We start from the raw sequence: 20795 nt of genomic DNA, 5'->3' as shown, positions 1-20795 counted from the left end.
ACTATTCTCCTTCATTTTGTATATATCTTCAAGGCAATAATTTACCCGTCTCTACATCTAATAACTCTATCCATACCAAAAGTTTACCTTGTCTAACTTATGGCGAGGTATTTGAACTAAACAATTCGGCAACGATTCGCGTGACGATAGCCGTTAAGCACGCAACGACGACAGAATCTAAATAGGCTTTAAACTGAAGGATTACTTTTTTATGTTAATACCTCGAAACACCCGGAACGACTCTAGTACGGGAATACATCTTTATTGACGTTGTAAAATTCTAACACGTACTGGGCAAAGATCACAAAGGAATACTTAATTTCCGCGTCTCAGTTTATTTTAGTTACGCTACTTCGACGGCGTGTTTGCATACCGTTAGAAGTTAAAACATTTATGAAAAGAGTTATGACATTTTTGATTTAATTTTTGTATGTGTAAACAATATATAAATAAAGCACAATGACTTCGACTGTGTCTTATAATTGGGGTGAGTTCCCTCTGTTCCATGTTCTAGGACGATGAAGATGTCGAAAATAATAATCATTATATCGTACTCACTCAGAGATAACTTTTGATCTCAAACCCTTTTTAATTAAGCAAGTGGAATTTTTCCCACAAAACACTATTTCTTGTGTTTTTCTGCACCTAGAAAGTTCTTCTAACGTGTTTATAGCGTACTTCTTCTCGTTATTAACACATTAGAAGAAATCTTGTTACACTATCTGTTCATCTAAAACACCTTTTCATCGACAAGCGCAAAAAATCTAATTATTCCTCGTAATTAATCAGCAAAGCTTGTCTGCACAATGAAGGTATATCAAGATGACGATATATCATCATTAAATGTATGCAATTAAGTGCTGTTCGCTATAATTATTGCTTAATCCCGATTGAATAATATGGAAGTTCTAATGACATTTTTTCTTAGTTACATCGTGATTGCATCAATCAAAATGCAATAGATGACACAATGCACTCAGCAAAAAGCAAAGTATCAACGACAACACACATAAGTACCTATTTCCGGGTACAAAATACTCAAGACATGGCTAATATAAAATAATGTTAAAATACCGTGCTCAATTTCAAAAGACAATAACTTTTACCGTATCTATAGCAAAATCTGCTCATTTCAATATTATTGCATTATTCAGAATTAATTACTTTGCTCATTTAATTAAAAACAGTAGATAAAATAAACGATTTTATGGTAGACTCTAAAGCTGTCTATTAGTTACATAGCAACGTTATCTATTCAATGGGCGTCTAAAGGCGTTAATATTCAGAACAGGTTGTACACTGGTACAATGCAAATTGTTACTTGGCATTTAAGTGGATGTGTGAAAATTCCTTCTATTCTAGATTGATGGGAAAATGTTCATTGCAACGAATAAATTCCTATTTTGAACAAAGGTGAATTACCTTGCGAACTATCTATTGAGATTTGGTTATAGCTCTAAATGTTCACTGCAACGAATAAATTGCTATTTTGAACTAAGGTATTACCTTGCGAGCTGTCTATTGAGCTTTGGTTAGAGTTCTAACAATAAAGTCGTTGAATAAACCAAATAGAATTAAGATAAACTGCATTATCAAATAAAACTTGTGCTGATAGTAAACATTATATACGCACAAAAATTAAAATTATGTCCTGGTAAGCATGAGGCATGATTAGGTCGTTTCATGTAGAAGTCAAAAAGGTCATATCTTAGAAATTACGTGTTCAAATTCAACTTCATTTCAAAGCTCTACCAAACATTTATACAATTAAAACATAGAAAATAATATTCTCTATATTCTTAATTTCTTTATCCAAGTGCACGTGATCATAGGCCACAAGTCTCATTCATGACTATAAGGAGAAAGAAAGGCAGTTACATTTCTTAGAATTTTCACTAGTCGCCGTAAGTCAAAAGTGGTTCAACAAACAGGCAGCATGTCGCTTTCTTGTAAGCACACGGACAGCATGAGAAAGCTATAAAATAGGGTTGCCAAAACAACATTTCCTATATTGTTTTAATGAATTTTGGTCACTTTGGGGAGGTAGAAAAATTAAAATGCGGAAGCGGATTGCAAGAAAAAGCAATATATATTAAAACAAATCAATATAAAAGAGCACGAGAGACCAACAAAGTAATTCCCTTTCATGGACGACACCTACATAAAATATTGCCAGTAAACCAATAAGATTAAATAACTATCCATTACAACACTTTGAGCTGTCTTCATCTCATTATAACGCCACATTAAGGTGAAGAGATAACCATACAATTGATTTATTTTAAGATCGGTCTCTACAAGGGTTCTACTATCACTTACCAAGTAATCTCTAGGATTGATAGCCCTATACATTTGTATAGATTACTCGCTAGGACAGATGAATCACTGACCACTATTTCATAACCCCGTATCATGATTCACGACAAGCGCATGATTTACACAAGTAAATTATAAATTCCAAACGTCAACCGTATTTTGAATAACTGATGCAATGCGTCAAACATTTTAAAGATAGAAAATACTTGTCCACTTGAAGTTTATATTTTCTAAGATAAAAGATAATCCAAAAGTCTGAGGTACTTAATTCAAACTTGTTTCATCGTTTTAGTGTGTTGATTCGGAGAACAAGGTGCTGTAAGCGGCTGTTTATCATCATCTTAGATTCTTTATAGGAAGTGTATAAAAGCAGTTGTTTTAATTCTATTGGCATTAGTTCTTGCTTAAAAGAGGAACAAGATTCTATACGTTCTGATTTTTATATTCTTTAATTAAGGTAGTTCTACAAATCGACACACTCTAAATATATCTATAAGACGCCTTAATTAAAACATAAAATAGAATTAAGCGTACGCGGATACCACAAATCCGCCTCAAGAGTAGGAAGTTCACATCATTGCGGTAAGCCTCAAAGCCTCAAAAAAAATCAAACACTAATACGAATGTAACATGCAATGATAAAAACTAGCCGTAGAAACGTCGTGGGTGTCGCTTTACAACTGGTCTGCGCGTACGCATCTCCGCCGGCCGCGCTCCACAAAGGACACCCGACACCGATGGCACACACGACAAACAGAATGGAAATATTTTTATTTCCACTCGTGTATGTGGAGTGATCTTTATTTATGGTATAAACGGTAAAACGGACAAATAAGTTTTAACTGCGTTATTTGATTACTTTCAATTTTGAAGGATTTCAAATTACTTAGTATCAAAAACGCAGTCCTAGATGATTTGTTGCGTTTAAATAAATTATAAGATAACCTTATCAAAGTCAACATGAAAATAATTTAATTAATTGATTTGTTTATAACTTCGTGTGTATCCTTGATGCGTCACGTAGATGCACTCCTTTTTGTTCCGGTTTCAATTTCCTACTTCATTTTAATTCAGTATAAAAATGCGAACAATATTTTCCAACAATTATTTCTCTTTCTACAATTGCCTTTAAAGAAAGCTTAAAATTTAAGGCAACAATTTAAAGAAATTGTAAAGAATGTTAACTAGCAAAAGCTCATTAAATGAGACAGTTGACATGAATATTCCTTGGGAAGTCGGTCTCAGCTATGAACTAGTAAATATTACGAGTTATTATTCTCGAACCAATTCCATATTGTTAGTGCATTCACACGCCGTAATTGTGTTACACCTTATACGCTTTTTACAGTTCATTACTCGTGACAAAAACAAGTGCATATTGTTATCAAATACATAGGTGGTACTGACATAGATATAAATTTAGAATTTAATAATAACATGAATAGTCATAAAGATGGTCTGAGTATGTTTAGGAGCTGTCAAAATAAATCAGGTTCTTTTAACTACAAATATTACAAGTTCAACAATACCTCGACATATTAGTACCTAATTACAGCTGATAATTAATATTCCACTCCGCGCCGTATCCTTATCTTGAACAGACAAGAGTTTTTGAATGACAATATGAATATTGTTGTCGTTTAAAGCGTGACTTCTTGTGACCGTGACCCTACAATGTCTGAGTTCATTATAAGTACTTTAACATAAAGAACTACATTTACACCACACTTGCCACAATTAACATCCATTTACTTGAAAACTGTGAATTAATTTTGCACCATTTTTCAAACAAAATATATGAGCTTTTTACATATATTGTACATAACATATTTCTTGGTATACAAATACCAAAATATGTACGGGAAGTGCTTATCGTATAAAGTCATTGTTTCAAAGAACTCATGCTTCGTTTGAATCGTTCTAAGAAATTGATTGCACGTTTAAGGTATGTCTTGTTCTTTTGGCTATTCTATGTTCTATAATATCTGACGAAATCTTCTGCATTATCAAGCCTTTCGTTATCCTGTCTTGTAACGATTTTTACTTTGTAGCATTTAATTTATTAATAACAAGCGTAAACATAACATTATCGCGTGACTGCCATTCCCCATACTTCATTCAAATTTCCCATTTCACGTCCATCGTGTTTAGTTTTTGCACCAAATATTAGCTTATTTCCTTCAAGGTTTTATTTCCTTCCTGACGTTGTAAAAATACAGTCAACAATAATGACCTATCATTTAGCTCTAAACAGTACCCGAGATTAGGCCACATAAACCACATTATTAAACATTAAATCGATTCCACAATCGAATAAGATAGCATCGATAAAGTTAGAATCTTGGCGATCTGTTATCTCGATTCGTTACATCGATTACCTAATCCGTCGGAGGTCTCCGCGTTACCTCACTAGGAGCGGCATTCTATTACCAAGGCCACTCGTCATCTGTACGACACTTTATCCTACTAATATTTTAAACGCGTAAGTTAGTAAGTATGGATGGACGGATGGATGTATGTTTGTTAATCTTTCAATTAAATAAGTACTGCTTAATGGATTTGGATGAAAATTTACAGCAATATATAGTAGGGGAGGCCAAGAGGGGGATTTTGGGATTTACTCGAGCGCGTCAGATTACTATAAGGGACGGTACCTTAGCTATTCATTAGTACCTCTAGTCAATATGAGCAGTTATGGTTGGTGGGTGCGCTCAGGGGCCCCGCTGGAAAATTTGAATAATCCATAATTCCCTAAGGTTGAGCTCGAATCGTCAGATTAGCGAAATGGGGACTTCTTATATTGTAATTAACCCCCCCATATATTAATCTGACGCGCTCGAATAATATTACTTTAATTTTTTACCCTTTCTTCATAGCGATTAAATCGCCACTTAAATCGTCAGATTAACGTATACTTTTTTTCAGTGACGTCCTGGAGCATGCAAAATATCAATATCTAACGCGCTTGAGTATTTCCAAGCCAATTTTTTTCTTTTTTAAATTAAAAAAAATCAAAAAACCCTTCCCCACCGCTAAAAGTGAAAACATTATAGGACCTTTTTTTCTCGCTATGGTCTAATCTACCAATTCTAATAGGTTCCCGTGACGCTCGAGTAAATCCACATTTAGCATCCTGGGCTCCCCTACTAATAGGTTATACATCAGAATAAAACATGAGCTATAGAAGTACTTGATTTTATACGCGGGTTCGTCCGCGGATGAAGCCGCTCGGCACTCCTAGTAAACCATAATATTTGGTTTGGCTCTTGGTTCCTATCACGTGATCGGCTTTTCACTTTCATTGGTAGCTGGAATTCAATTGTTAGACATTTTTGTGTCAGCAGTAGGTATTCTATTGAATTTTTTATTTTTTTACTAGGTTACCAGCCCACCAGGTGACATTGCATCCGTTTAGAATAAAAATTGTAACTCATTCAATAGAAAATTCTATAGATAAAGGTAGATATTAATAAATAAATGTATAAATCACTCCTATAAATATGGAATCTCATAACAACATCACAAAAGCTTATTTTTATTTTTGAAATAAAATCGTTTAATTAAGATATAAGCAGCAGCGGAAATCCTGTGCTACATAACGCAAATAGCTCTTAAAATGCTAAGACATCTCGTCACTTATAGAGCCTAATGAATAACAAACAGACAAGTGGTACATTATAATTATACATAATGTATTCAAGTGTACAATTAAGTTATAATTATAGCACAAGTTAATGCTGACTTGTTGCTCTATTTCAATAAAAACTGGTCGTAACGCACTAACTAATTTTAATTTTTTTCGCGTCAATTTTTTCTATGGACCAAAGGAAGCATAACTAATATAGTAGTAAAGTCGAAACGCAAAAAAATATAACAAGTTACTAACATAATTATCACATTAACAAAATTTATGTTTTTATTATTAATCCTGCCTACACTTCGTTAAACATTATATTAATAATTTAATAGTGGTGGTAGACCTTGGGATTTTAGTGCTACTTTAAAACCACTGAATTACTAAATAATTACTCAAATTAACCTTCAAATTTGAACTGTGAGTGCAGTTTGCTAATATTTCATCGACAAGCAATCCATAAAATACATCTCTATACCATATTATAAGCAACGAATTTTCCTTTTAAATAAGTCAACCACGAAGCAATCCCACGAAACAAGTATAAAGCTCGAATGGATATCATCAACCCAATATAAATTCAATTATTCATAGACTCGATACAACTTCCATTATACAGTGTCACCTCAATTCCAATCAAAGCGACAACACGTATATTATAACAGTTCACGACTATAGCAAACAACTACACCTACAAACTGATGAGAAATGTAGCAGTACAGTTGAAAACATCTCGACAAGTTATTTTCGAAGTAAACAGAAGAATGTTCTAGATGCTCAGATACTGTCACTTCAATCAACAACAAATAACCATGGTCCATGAATTATAATTGCCGATTGGTCTTCTAGTCTTCAGGAATAATGCTTTATAATAAATAAATATTAATCTAATTGTCATTTGTAACAAAAAGCAGCCGTAATTGATCAGAACATCTCTTCTGCCAGAACAGATACCGCCTATCTTGCCTTTGACTAAGATACTTAAAAAACTTCAAGTCCCTTCAGTATCATGCTACCGAACCAAAACTTCTAGATGCGACAATCAATGTGCCACATCCATAAAAACGGAACAATAAACAATATCCTCATCAGAACATACAGCTGACCGCGGCGCTTCTGGCGATTCGTGTGGCGCTCGTTTCCGGGTAGCTTTCTAAAATCATTAGCGTATACATTTAATTTTTATCCTCGAGTACCTGTGCTAAGCTAGTTTTGCAGTTATCATTAATCAATCATACACTCCATACAGATTTGGCGCTTGTTCTTCACAGGCAATCTAACACTGCGCTGTGAAATGAATTGCTTTCGCTATTCTAATGATTTGAAGTCGCATCTTTCATTTTGTTTTTATAGTCGAAAGTAAACTATCTGTGACCTATCTTATACCTATCTAACTATCATATAAATAAAAAAAATAAAAATATAAATAAGTTTTTAACGTGGTTTAATAATGCTATGTAGATACGGTATAAGGATTCAATAAAATAATTGAAAAATACTATTTCTATATTAATTACCAATCAATATAAATATATAGGTTGTACATGATTAACTCATTACATTTTACAATTAAATAAATAAGAGCAAACATAAGTGCACAGCCTTCATTCGCTCGGTAAGGAAAGGTCGATTCATGGCCAAGCGCGTTTTTGGTCACTGCACCGTTCTCGTAGGCAAGTACAATTGATATGACGTCATTCAACAACTGTTATAATATTGTCTACTTGTAAGATTTAAGATCTTAGTATAAGATAGATATGTCTAGACATTTCATGCGCAAAACCATGTAGATTGTATAGTCCTGAACTGAGCAAGACCAAGTGCTTTGGGAACAGGACAACTGATAAACCTACGGATTGTGGGCACAATTTAAAAATAATTACACTAATAATTATAAGTAATTGTGCCGGATACCGAGTAACACCTGGTGTGCTATATCGATGGTACAGAATATGAACACGAACGTAGTCCTTGTCCTTGTCACAAATATTTGTTTTATAAAAACCACGATTACAAAACCATATGTAGCTACTATCAAGTATCAATTATGTGAATTACTGTATTGGATAATTTTTAATGAATGCAACAATTAAAACGTATAAATATACATATTATACAGGCTGTCCCACCGTCGCGTCGCTGTCGGTCGGTGTACATATTTAGCGCAAAGGAACTAATAGTTTTTCATCCAAACATATATCTTGCAAATTTAATAATAAATGTTCGTGTGCAACAACTACGCCAAGAGATGGCGCAGGATAGAGTAAAATGGAGGCTCTTATTGTCGGAGGCCAAGACTCACTTTGGGTCCCTGTGCCACTCCAGTAAGTATTTTAATGTTAACTCCTGTCAATAAAAGCTATAATTAATTACAGATTTACGGCATTGTTGTTTCTATTTAAGTTTCAACGTTAACAGATTGTTTATATTGTTTTTCTGATATTCTAGGAAATTAAGAACTGCTGTTTTTAAATTATTAAATGTAATGTAGTGATTGAACTTTCAGGAGCTTATAAGAATTTCTAAACCATTAAATTAACAGTTTTATAACTAAATTAAATGTCGCTTTCATTAACGTCTCGTAAAATATATTCGATTTGCGTTTAATCGTCCTTACTTCCATCTCCGTGACTTTCTACAAGGAAATTAAATAAATATGTATGAATTTCTTCAGTAGTATGAGATAAACGTTATTACGTTGATTGCAATCATTACGTTTCAATTACGTTGATTACAATTAAAGATATATTATCATTCAACATTTTTTTATAGTTTCACAACTGTCCTCAATTAGAATAACCAAAGCCTAGCACATCCATAAGAAATTATCCTCGTCACTGCTACGTCTGTCTCTTTCGCCCACTATTTATAGCTTACGAATATTGTAATAATTACTCGGAAACTTAACAAGCTAAACATTCACTTAGTATCGGGATCGCACGGCAATAAAACCTTTCACCTCTGTACCCCAACACTTGCTCTTTCGTTGAGTTTATGAGTTTTGTCGATTACATTGCACAAACTGTTGCACTACTGCAAAACGCTATAGGACGTAGGGCTGCCACCTTGATTGGATTTAATTAATTGATACTTCCTTCGTTGGTTCATTAAGAATTAGGATAAGACTACCTAATGGGGAGTCAAATACTCAACATAGAGTACTTAGTAATCTATAACTCTACTGCAATAAGAGGCCTGTAATTGTGTACAAATAATAAAGAAGTATCATGGCATTGCGTGTCAAAGTGAATAAATCAATTCCACGCCAAATCAATGTCATACGCCAACATTGCATTGGATAATCTTCCCACTTATCAAAAATTTTACCTGTCACATTAAACTTGATAAGCTTTTAGACCCATAGGCAACCCTAGCCCAGCCCATCAACTGGTCACACCCAGTTTATTATCATTACGTCCAGACAAACTGTTCACGATTTAGCTGCAATTTATACAAGTCATTATTCTATGGAGAAATATACTGCGTCTGCAGCAGACACATTCGTCGAGATAAATCATCAAGCACTGGATACTAAACTATCACGTATAACTGGTATTGAAAAAATATATGGGAACGCAACTTCTATATATTTAATTTCTTATAAATAACTGTATTTCTGCTACTGTATAATATATTGAATTGCATATTAATTCAAGCATATGTTTACGATAAATGCATTAAGAATTTAAAACACAGTTAACGGTAACTAAAAGAGACACTTTAATTCCACTGCAACATTTATGGATCAATACAAATTGTTTAATAGAGCATAATATCAAACTCATTTAAGTCCAATCCTTGACTATTAGTCTAATAGCTGGCGCTATTAATAGACTTCAAATTACTTACTATCTTGACTGAGTAATATGTTTCATAACAAATTAATTTCATTTATAAACAAGTCGTTGTTTTTGGTCCTGACGCAGATTATGCTGGAGCAATTAAGTCGCAATCTAGTGTAGGTTGTAATCAAGTAATCCGATTGATTCATAAAATAAATATGAAACTAGATTATTGCGATTGATTGATTAATGAATTGCGAAATAGAGTTTAATCTTGTATGTAAAAATATTGAATGAGTTTTATCGGATGTTTTTACATAACTGTGTAATCATAGACTTAAATTAGTAGAATAGTAACTGTTTTTGACATTAATTTCACAGTCCTATGCAACTGCAAGCATTATAAAAAATAATTATATTTATGTATTAGCAAATTTTACATATTCTGTTCGAAATTTTGCTCTTTTTGAACTCTATATCTCATTATGCAAGTTTATTCCCATTACAACGATGCTACGTGATTATATCTTCTTAATTCACACATCAAACAAACATATCAAAGCACATGGCTATATAAAAACATCATTCTTGTATCCTTAGTCACGCTTGCTGTGAATCATAAAGTTACTTGTACTAAGTGTTGTGTACTTTAAGCGGTAAAAACTTCGAAAATGCCGAGTTCACATATTTTTTACTTCACCTCAAAAATAGATCATCGAAACTGAAAGCTATTGGACATTGGCGACGGTGTTTTTATCTTTTGTACTATATCCTTTTCATAACCATTACACTGTTTTTTCTATAATAATGAGCTTATTATTATGTAAAAGGCATTACATTCCATAACTCGCAACAAAGTTGAACATTAATAACATTAAATACCTAAATATGGAACACACATAACCGTAAATAAGTTTTGAAACCATGTCTATACAAATAAAAGAAATCTGCTCATCGCTCGTCGCCTACACGCTGTTACAATCGCAACCTAAATATAATGTGGAAAAAAGAAAATAAGATGCAACCCACGAGTTCACTTACTAAACGATAGAACAATATGGTTGGCCAACTACTTATAAAAAGTAAGATGATATAATAACGATATCTAAAAATTTTAATTCAACTTAACACATTAAAAAAATGTTTGGGCCCAATTATAAAGAATAAAATTAAAACACGCACATCACTTGCCTCAAATAAACCAATTTCATTGTTCTAAGTGCTATCTTTTTTTTCTCATTCAAAAGGTAAACAAAAATATGTGCGTGCCAGCAGTTAAATATTTCAATTAACATTCTAAGCAATCGTTATATCCGTGTTGATAGTTATTTGCTCTAGGACAGTAAGAAAATCAAATATCACGTAACCAAAATAATATTAGCACTCTACACAACTTACTTCTGTTTACGCAAGATATTAGAAATCCAATATTAAAATATTGATCCAAACATTTGCTATACCTTTCTATCGAACCGCAAACAAAACTTAATTCAGAATTTATTCAATAAAATAAACAGTGAATAAGATACCATATAAATTTAATCCTGACACCAATCTGGCCGGCTTGACTGATTAACCTAAAATAATAAAACGGATTTTCCTATTACATGGAGAATATAATTATGAATGAACAACGCCGCGTCTATGTCTATAATAGTATTTATAACATTGTTACTAAACAAACGATTACAACTATTTAATGCTATTAAGAATGAGATGAGTGTGGGATTTTTGTTTTTAATCCCTATTACTAAAGAATAGGTGTTTTTATGAAATAACTGAGCGTAAGTAAGAAATAACGTTCAATTCTCAATAATTATTATATGATGACCTTTTAATTATGGAAGCAGCAAGGATGACAACATCCGATTTACAATTGCATTAAAGAGAAAAAGTGCAATGCAAAATAAATTAATAATTTTCACACAAAAAAATCACTCAATGCAACCCAGCTTTAATTAAGATTTCTCTCATTTCAAGTTCAACGATTTCATAAAAAAGTCGATAACTTTTAATGGTATGGTTTAAAATTCGACTCCAAAATTCACTGGCATCAAAACCAATGAGTATCGAGAAGATATGTACATTCAAATTGCTAGTAATTGTCGGTACAGCGTGATATTCATGTAAAAATGGTAGTAGTGGACAATAAAAGTGAATTTAAATCAAAAGACTTGGCTATAAAAAGAACTGGCGCCAACTCATCGTAAACCACACGACAGTAGATTATTCAATTAAGTACATTTCAATTCGAAAAACGTATAAAACTGAGCATACTGATTTGGAATAAAAACTAAAAGCACCCTGGGCTTATTTTTAATTTAAAATACATGAATAATTCATTCATGCATAATTTAGGTACTATCCTAAGATACAACTACGGATTAGTTTTTAAAATAAATTCTTATAAGACACGTTTTACACCTACAATATCGTGTACCTAAATTTGAATTCTCATCGTATCGTTTAATTATATGGACGAGTACATTTGCTGCTTTTTCATTACCAGTTTTTTCCGGGTCCACGAGCATTTGCATTATTCGTTCAAAATTAACAAAAGGAAATGCATGTAAATTCTAGAATCTAAGCAAAGACATATATAATAATCTTTATAACACGTTACTTTAATACAATAAAGAAATAAACCATTCGTGTTTCTCCAGATATTTCTTACCCATTTCATTACAATAAATAAGCAACGTGTTCAATAAAAATAGTTTGAAATTACACAAGCACAAGCAAGCTTTTAATTAAATAAATAAGTTCTGGAAACGTTGAAAGAAGACGGTTTACAGAGCCTGTTAACGGCGCGAACCCATAAAGCTACCCATAACACTTTACTACTTACTATAAAAGGTGTCAAAGCATAAATCTTTAGATCCCCACCGAATAGCACCGGAATAGTTCCGTTGATGGATTGAATGTTCTGAATCTTTAAAGCTTTTGATTCTTAATACATTACAGAGAAACAATATAAAAATCTAAAATAGTAGCTTTTAATCCGATAATGTTAATTTTTGTGTATCTACAATACATCTAATGGTTCATACAAGGTTCATAGAATGTTGACTTTCGTAATATTTTGACAATCTGTTTATTTTGGTAATAAAACAGTTATTGAAACCTACACGCTACATAAACAATTTATTTCTAAGTTATTTTCTAGCTTTCCACTTATATCTCCCAATTAAATACACTCGTATGCCATACTAGAACATTGTCTTTTAGCGTAATCTCTTACAGAATGGGAACCATTAGAATAAAGGTCTTCGCCGGCAAGCGATCAATTTATCAGAACTGGCGTATCGCAAAAACACATAAACAAGCCGTGACCGATTGAAATCAACTCGAATTTATACCGTAGCAGATTTACTTCGGGTGTCGTGAGAAAACTGAATGTATTACGAGCGGCAGTGAGATAGGAAATGTGGGTTATCGACTGAACACGAACAGTGGTTTCATAATTTTGGCGCCACTTGACTTGCTGATGTTAATCCTTACACAATCTATTCAAATTCTCTTATTCTTTGTAAAGTATCGTATTCGTAGTAAAGTATCGTGTATAAGTTTATCTTATTCTTTGTAAAGTATAGCAAACAACTGCGCTATTTAAGAAACTATACAATGTTGTGTAGGAAGCTCTTCACAAGAATTGGAGATTAAGATGATAGGTACGTATAATTCCGAAGCCATGAAAATGTGACTACATAATCGCGCTTAACACAATAAAACGTTTATAATAAAGTACCTATACTATAATCCCGAAATAAATATAAACAGGATCAAAGTTTGTTTACGTTAAGAATGCTCATGTTTTATGTTACCTATATTGGTAATACAAAAGTACATCTGTAAGTGTGTCACATATTTCTTGTGAATTATTCATAAGATATAGGTGATAAGCTTGTGACCCAAATAACGCATCAGCAATTGATCTTCTTCCCAGATCACATACAACTATCAAAACAGGATCCACACAAAAAGCCAGTCCAGATGACACAAACAATGAAAGGATGTGGGTTTCCTTCCTTAGTATTCTTCGGATTGACCACAGCTTCGCAAAAACCGACCAAAATAACCGCACACCGGTCGGATGCCGCATACGAGTTTTATCACAATCAGATGAAGACTCTGGCTATAACTGGTTTTTCGATTCATAAAATATCCAAACCAATATGTATCAAAACCCTCCACTATATTAACAAACTCCACCCATAAGCATAACGATCGCATTCAATAGCGTTAAAAACTCCGAGTTAATCGAGATATTTAATATGAATAACTACAACTTAATAGCCTATAAAAAGCAGCGTCCAAAACGTAACATAGCGTTTTACTCGTTTACTTTTAATTGTTTGTTGGCAATCAAGCAAGCGAGTCTACATCAATAATTCTTTATCAATAATTTTTTCAATACAACGTCTCAATGTGGGGTCAAAACAATCTTGTCCAGTTTAACCCCTCAAAGACGCAAGTTTGCGTATTCTCGGCTAAAAAGAGGTCTTTCGCAGTGTCACCTACATTCCAGAACATTCCTCTCAAAGCCACGCCTTGTATCGGAATTCTCGGTATCGACATTGCTAGTGACGTACAATTCCGCGGTCATCTGGAAGATAAGGCTAAATTAGCCTCAAAGAAACTTGGGGTGCTCGCTAAAGCGAGACAGTACTTCACGCCAGCTCATCGCCTACTACTCTACAAGGCCCAAGTTCGGCCACACATGGAGTACTGCTCTCACCTATGGGCTGGAGCACCCCAGTATCAGTTACTTCCTTTTGACCGCCTTCAGCGTCGTGCCTGCCGCATTGTCGATCTACCTGAGCTCACCGATCGGCTGGACCCTCTGGCTTTGAGGCGTGATGTTGCGTCTCTGTGCGTGTTTTATCGCATATATAACGGGGAGTGTTCTGAGGAATTATTTTCTTTAATACCACCTGCACAATTCCACCACCGCACTGCCAGACACAAGCAAAAATATCATCCACACCATCTGGATGCATGGCGCTCGACAACCGTGCGTTTCACACGTCATTTCCCGCCCCGAGCTACACTATTGTGGAACAACTTACCACCTTCCGTGTTCCCCAACCAATACGACATGGGAACCTTCAAGCAAAGAGCCTACACCTTCCTGAAAAACCAACTTCCACCTTAAAGCCGGCAATACGATCGCAGTGTTCCCAACGTTGTGATCGTCATGGGCGGCGTCTATCACCTACCATCAAGTGAGTCGCCTGCCCTATTGCTAGGGTTACTATAAAAAAAAAAAAAAAAAAAGACCCGTTACACGGTTTCAAAAAAAATTCCATCGTATGCAAATAACATAGTACGTTCATAACTCTTACTCAAATCTGAAGTTTGAACCCCCACAGACTTAACTGTATAGTTAATAAAATATTAGAGAATTCCCACATAACCGTAAGAATATAAATAAAGCATGTCACAGAAATATGCAGCTCATACAAATAATCCGTTAGAGCAATGAATTAACATAAGAATCACATCATCAATGCACAAAGCTGTGAATGTGATATTGAAATATTTCTTTACCTTATTCACTTGGATTGTATTTAAAAGAATAATTGGATGGGAATTAGGTGATGCAAATTCGACCTATATCAATTATGGTAATATTGTTTACTTTATACTCATTAGTTAGTTGCATACGCGTTAAATTTAACATAACTTTTATTACTTCATTATCTCTAACTAGCTACTACACACTAGCTCTTTAAACCATGATGAATGGTGGTAATTTTAAATATTTTACAGCCTTTAGTTAAAATCTTTTTCCTTTAGATACGCTAGCTAATAATTAAAATAGCTAATGTGATCAATTTAACAGTCTCTAGACTTAATAAGTTCGAGTGATCCTGTTAATTATCATGTGTATGTGACGAAAGAGCAACAAAACCATCTTAATAAAATCAACACAACACAAACAAAGGCACTAGAACAAAATTAAATATTCATATAGGTGTTCCCAATACATTTTTTGATCAGTAGGTAAAATTTAACCTTTATCTTCATATAGCAAAAGCATATAAAATCCTTTTCAGGGAACACAATATACTACGAAATAATATCAAACACTATTTCTTGAATAAGTCACAATATCCATCCAATACCGTGCGATAGATTAGAGATATCTATAAATCTAAATTGCCTACCAAATAGAAGAATACTCTCGTCCTACTAACGCCAATCTTAATAATTCCAAGCGATTGTACTGATGTTGGATTGCCTTAATTCTTATCTCTAGAAAGCACTTTATTGTGGGTCGAATGTTGCTTTTATTTATATTAGATATCGCATTTTCATTAATACCACGAATTAAAATCTAATAAACTTTCGTTATAAAAGTTCATTATAGAAGAATAATTATAACTACCAAAGAGTGAGAACTAAACTTGACGACGAAAGCATATTGTTTTGAACAATCGCTATTACAAACTTTATTTGGAACGAATCTCATTGGAGAAAATATAACAAAATATCAGATCTAGAATTGCAAAATCTTACAAGTTAACCATTCAAATGCAAAGAGATCTGAATGATTTAATACAATTCATTTAAATACGCTTTCATGACACGCACCAGTACCTACAGATTACGTTTAATCACTTGCAAAAATGCTTGAACCACTTAATGCTCCGTAGAAGATAATAATTAGCGAGTCAGACCCAGAATTTCAATTTCACTTTCATATGAATGCCAAATGGTCCAGATAAGGTACCGAGATATATAATCGAAATCAATCAATAACTGATCTTCAACTATTACTGTTGTTAGACCATTTGTAATAACAGAGTAATAAAGATGATTGTATATTTTAAACAGCCCTTTTCTTGTAGCTACGATGGCATTAAGTAAATTAAGTGTTATGCAAAAGCAAGAACTGTAATTGTTAATAACGATAAATCAAGTGCCATAGGCGTTGGACATGATATATAATTAAAACACTAAACAATCTCACGAGAACTCAATTGTAAACATTAAAACGGGTAGAATAGAAACGATAATACTAATGAACATTTAACAATGAATTAAACAACATCTGAAGTAATAAGTAAAGGTAATCTACGATAGACTTCTTAAAACAGTTAAGATTTACATCAACAAAAGACAAACTTATAATAACAATTCTAAAAACACAATTTCTTGAAACTTAGCCAAGTGTCAAAGTATGAAAATCAATAAAACCACAGCTGAATAGCGATGAAAGTATCTTGGACAATGAAGGCTTCGTCTCATGCTGTGAACAATATCCTATGGTAAATTATTTTAAACCGGACTCAGATACTTTCGCCGTCGTTAATACCGACCGATGACTTCGATAGATTACTGAAGAATGTACCGGACATACATTAACTAATAGATAATGATAATATGTAATGTTACAAAATGTCTTCTAACAACGACAGGAAATGCCACGTCCCTCGGGGAACTAAACGTGATGTAGGTACGTAAATGTTTTATAATAGCTCAGTAATAATCGACATCCGATAATCCGATAACTTATAATGATAAATCACTACTAACAATTTTTGAAATATTTTCGATTCTATCGAAAATTATTCATAATTTATTTTTAATTGATAATTAATTGGTAACGTTTTAGATTTTCAATAACAATTGCTGACCAAACGCAATCGTTTAAAAGAAACACTATAAGTACCTATAGAAACAAACGACATCAAATTTTTCATACTTTCACACAAAATCAAAGCAAATGAACGCATTGTACATCACACAACGTCTATAAACAAGAACCACCCATAATCAATTTAAGCAAACCGCCAGCACATCACACAAGGCAATTATCATAACGAGAAAATTTTCATCTCGAGTGAAAGCCCGGTGATGAGTGCTGTTAAGTTTGTGTAAACAATTTGTACATTATTGAGAAAGCAGATGATACAAACGATCGCCGAGCACAACGAATAGATACCATTAACGAACGATATAGTTGTTATTATTGCTTTTTATTCGCCAGTTGCCACTCTCTTGGCAAGTCACCTATTTGTGTAACGAGCAAGAAATGTACTTAGTGTAAATCACGATTATATTAAAATTAGGGAAGCAGTTAGCGTAATTGTATTAACTGATGATGTATGGATTCAGGCTACGGATGGAAGGAAGCGTGCTAAGGATGTGTGCTATTGATTCGTGCAGTGGTGTATCAATACATCATTTAGCTAGAGCTGTGCATCTTCATAGCATATCTTACTCGCTCCGCTACCTAGCTAGCGCTACCTAGGTAGCGGAGCGAGCGAGTATCTACCAGTGGAAACTGTCACATAGTTTCACAGCATAGCTATTACATTTTCGTAGTATAGCTGCATAGCACATCCCTGTTAGAAAAACACCCATATGGTAAGAAAGGTTAAGGAATATAATAATGGTTCGTTACTTAAATTCGAATAACTCCTTAAACTTTCATTGGGTATAGCCTTACACTTGTGAGTCACCACAACACGTGCTCCAGTCCTACGTAAGAATATTACTTAACTATTTATTAGATATAGAGACGCCCATACAAACTTTACTATTTTTGTTTGCGTTCATGAACATACTGTAGGACTTGAGAAGGCCGTCAGACATTGTAAGGTGAACAAATGCATTATATTTTTAAATATCAGCACTGGTTTTATACTTTTTAAATATTGTAGTATATCGACTGGGATTGTTTTTAGAACTACCTATAACAAAACCAACTAGGTACGGTTTTAAGTCTTTTTGAATTTGCCATTATGGATTTATGATTGTCTCTGAGGACTGTGATTAAAGCTCTACAATCTACATTATTCTTATATTCCGCTTAAAGCTACCTACAACTAATTTAGCCACTTAATTTATCTTTATATTGGGAAAATAATTTTAGTATGAAGACTTCAATTTTAAGAATTAAATAAAATCAACGTTACTGAATTAAAAAAAAGACGTGTGGCACTCGGGGACTGCCGCGGTAAAGCTATTGCATGCTATGCTTTCAAGCCACACCTCCGTGCCCGTCGGAGTGGGGAGCGTGAGGTTTTTTCGTTACGGAATTTCTGGATTCGGTCCCCGCGCTCAAGGCCCGCGATAGAAGCTATGCAATAGCTTAATAAAATAACAACAAAAGGGCTATAAAGTTTATCGCAATTGATAGCCACTAGCCAGTAACGCAATGCAATTTCACATCCACCGTGTTCAATGCAAATTTCAAAGCAAAGCCATCAATATAGAGGACAATTTAACAAAAACGCCTCTATAGCAATTACTCAGAATGATGAACAAGCAATATAAAATACGCGTCTGTTGTGTTCCGAGAAAACGTACGCTTGAGAAATTTAACGTGTTCCACACATACTGTACAAACATTACGCCGATTACGAAATTACAACTGTGAAGACTTAACTATGGCATAGTAATCGAGTGTGAGCGCAAACATAACAAGTGGGCTCTATTTGTTTTGTGCCTACAATTAGGCAATGTTGATGGCGCGACCCTACTAGACTTACAACATTAAACATTACTATTTCTAATGCAATATATTTAAACGAGATTACACTCGTTTTGTGAAATGGTTGGTTTTGTTCAATTTTCTAATTTTACTTACATATCATTTATCAATCAATGTTATTGCAGGCTTACCTGTAAACAAAAAAATAAACATTAATAATCTGCAAACTTATAAAAAATACATACGATTAACGATTAATGTTAATTACATAATACATATCCTAAAACCTAAAAATATAATAAATCGTGACCCTTAATTCAGTTAAATTATTACATAACGTGCTATAAAATGAAATACAAGTCACAACTTTACTTATGCAGTTTCCAATGCATTGCCACGTCGTACACCGCTACTTACAACTAACCAATCTGCCGTTTATCAAGAGAACATACTCCTTTATCAGGGAAGGAAACACAATAGGCACAATAAAACAGTTCAATGTATTCTTAGAGCGATTGCCGCAAGAGCGAAAGTGTGAAATGAACTATGTAGGGCAATATTGATCCCGAGTGGTTGCGGTCTGCGTTCATAGCCACAATGCACGAACAAACAATTAATGATACCTACTTCCATAACACGAGGAAATGCTAAGAAATTTTATAACAAAATGTATTTTAAATGAGATCAACGAGAAGGTAGGTACTGGCTGCGGTACTTTTCAGTGTGAATATTTTATGGCTTAGGGCAGAATTCGATACTTATGTATCGTTTTACTTGTCTGAAGAAAATAAAATGTTCAGTCAAAGACTTATGCAACCTTTTTCGTTTTCATATCACTAATTCGCGGAGAAGTATCGATACCATACAAAATCCTACATAACTTAGTCTGGCAAAACTAACAAGTCTCTCTTATACGAAGGCACACAAACATTTAGCACCCGTATTAACTAAGCACGCCGTGACGTCACACACATGACACACATTGACAACTGTCGCGAAACCCGCGCCAAACCTGTCGATCATCTGGTGCTACTGCCCACATGACCACTGCAAAAACTAGCCTCCACATCTGTTCCGCACGTCGAGTTGACAATTTTACCGTGTATACTGACGGTGACCAGTGTTAGCTATACGATTTGATGCAATCACTGCGAAGTTAAGAACGATGTTCAAATGTTTATATTTTTAGGTAGGATTTTATTATGTTTGGGACAGGTGAGAGACGTTTCTTTACGTATGATTATTTCTACATTTCTAAATAATGTGGCTTGCCATTTGTTTAAATATTTACAAAGATATATATCCTTTTTATCTCACACGTACCAAGAGAAAAACGTAAACTGGTAATGTACCTATTATAAAACTGGAACGAAAAACATACTTACAAGCTAAATATACAAGCGAGCAAATTTGAACCTTCAGAATCAATTTAACGTCGAAAGATAAACAGAATATTATAAAAGCATTTGAGGTAACCACGTTGCTATAAATATGATTGATAGCGTATCAATAACGTTTATATCTATTAAATAGATTTATTATGTAAATGCAAAATGGAAAAGCGAAATATTGAAGTTATGAATAATAAAACTTGAATTTCATCAATAGTGAAAATCAA

The 20795-nt window shown here is 33.7% G+C and overlaps 2 protein-coding genes across 3 annotated transcripts in view; one reads left to right on the top strand and one right to left on the bottom strand.

Annotated features, from left to right (window-relative positions):
* The window catches only part of klar (klarsicht), a 245474-nt gene that overhangs the window by 193008 nt on the left and 31671 nt on the right, over positions 1-20795 (bottom strand). The gene's annotated exons all lie outside the window — the stretch shown is intronic.
* LOC149899742 (uncharacterized) lies at positions 14159-14887 on the top strand. The gene has a single exon (XM_090114043.1). It carries the CDS (start codon positions 14159-14161, stop codon positions 14885-14887), a length of 729 nt encoding a protein of 242 aa, XP_089970169.1.

The sequence above is a fragment of the Colias eurytheme genome, chromosome 20, assembly GCF_061535395.1.
Source record: "Colias eurytheme isolate Ceu_HAF_F1 chromosome 20, ilColEury1 Martin Lab GWU primary, whole genome shotgun sequence".
Classification (NCBI taxonomy): Eukaryota; Metazoa; Arthropoda; class Insecta; order Lepidoptera; family Pieridae; genus Colias; species Colias eurytheme.
The sequence above is the reverse complement of the archived record's forward strand: the minus strand, read 5'-3'. Positions and strand labels throughout refer to the sequence as shown.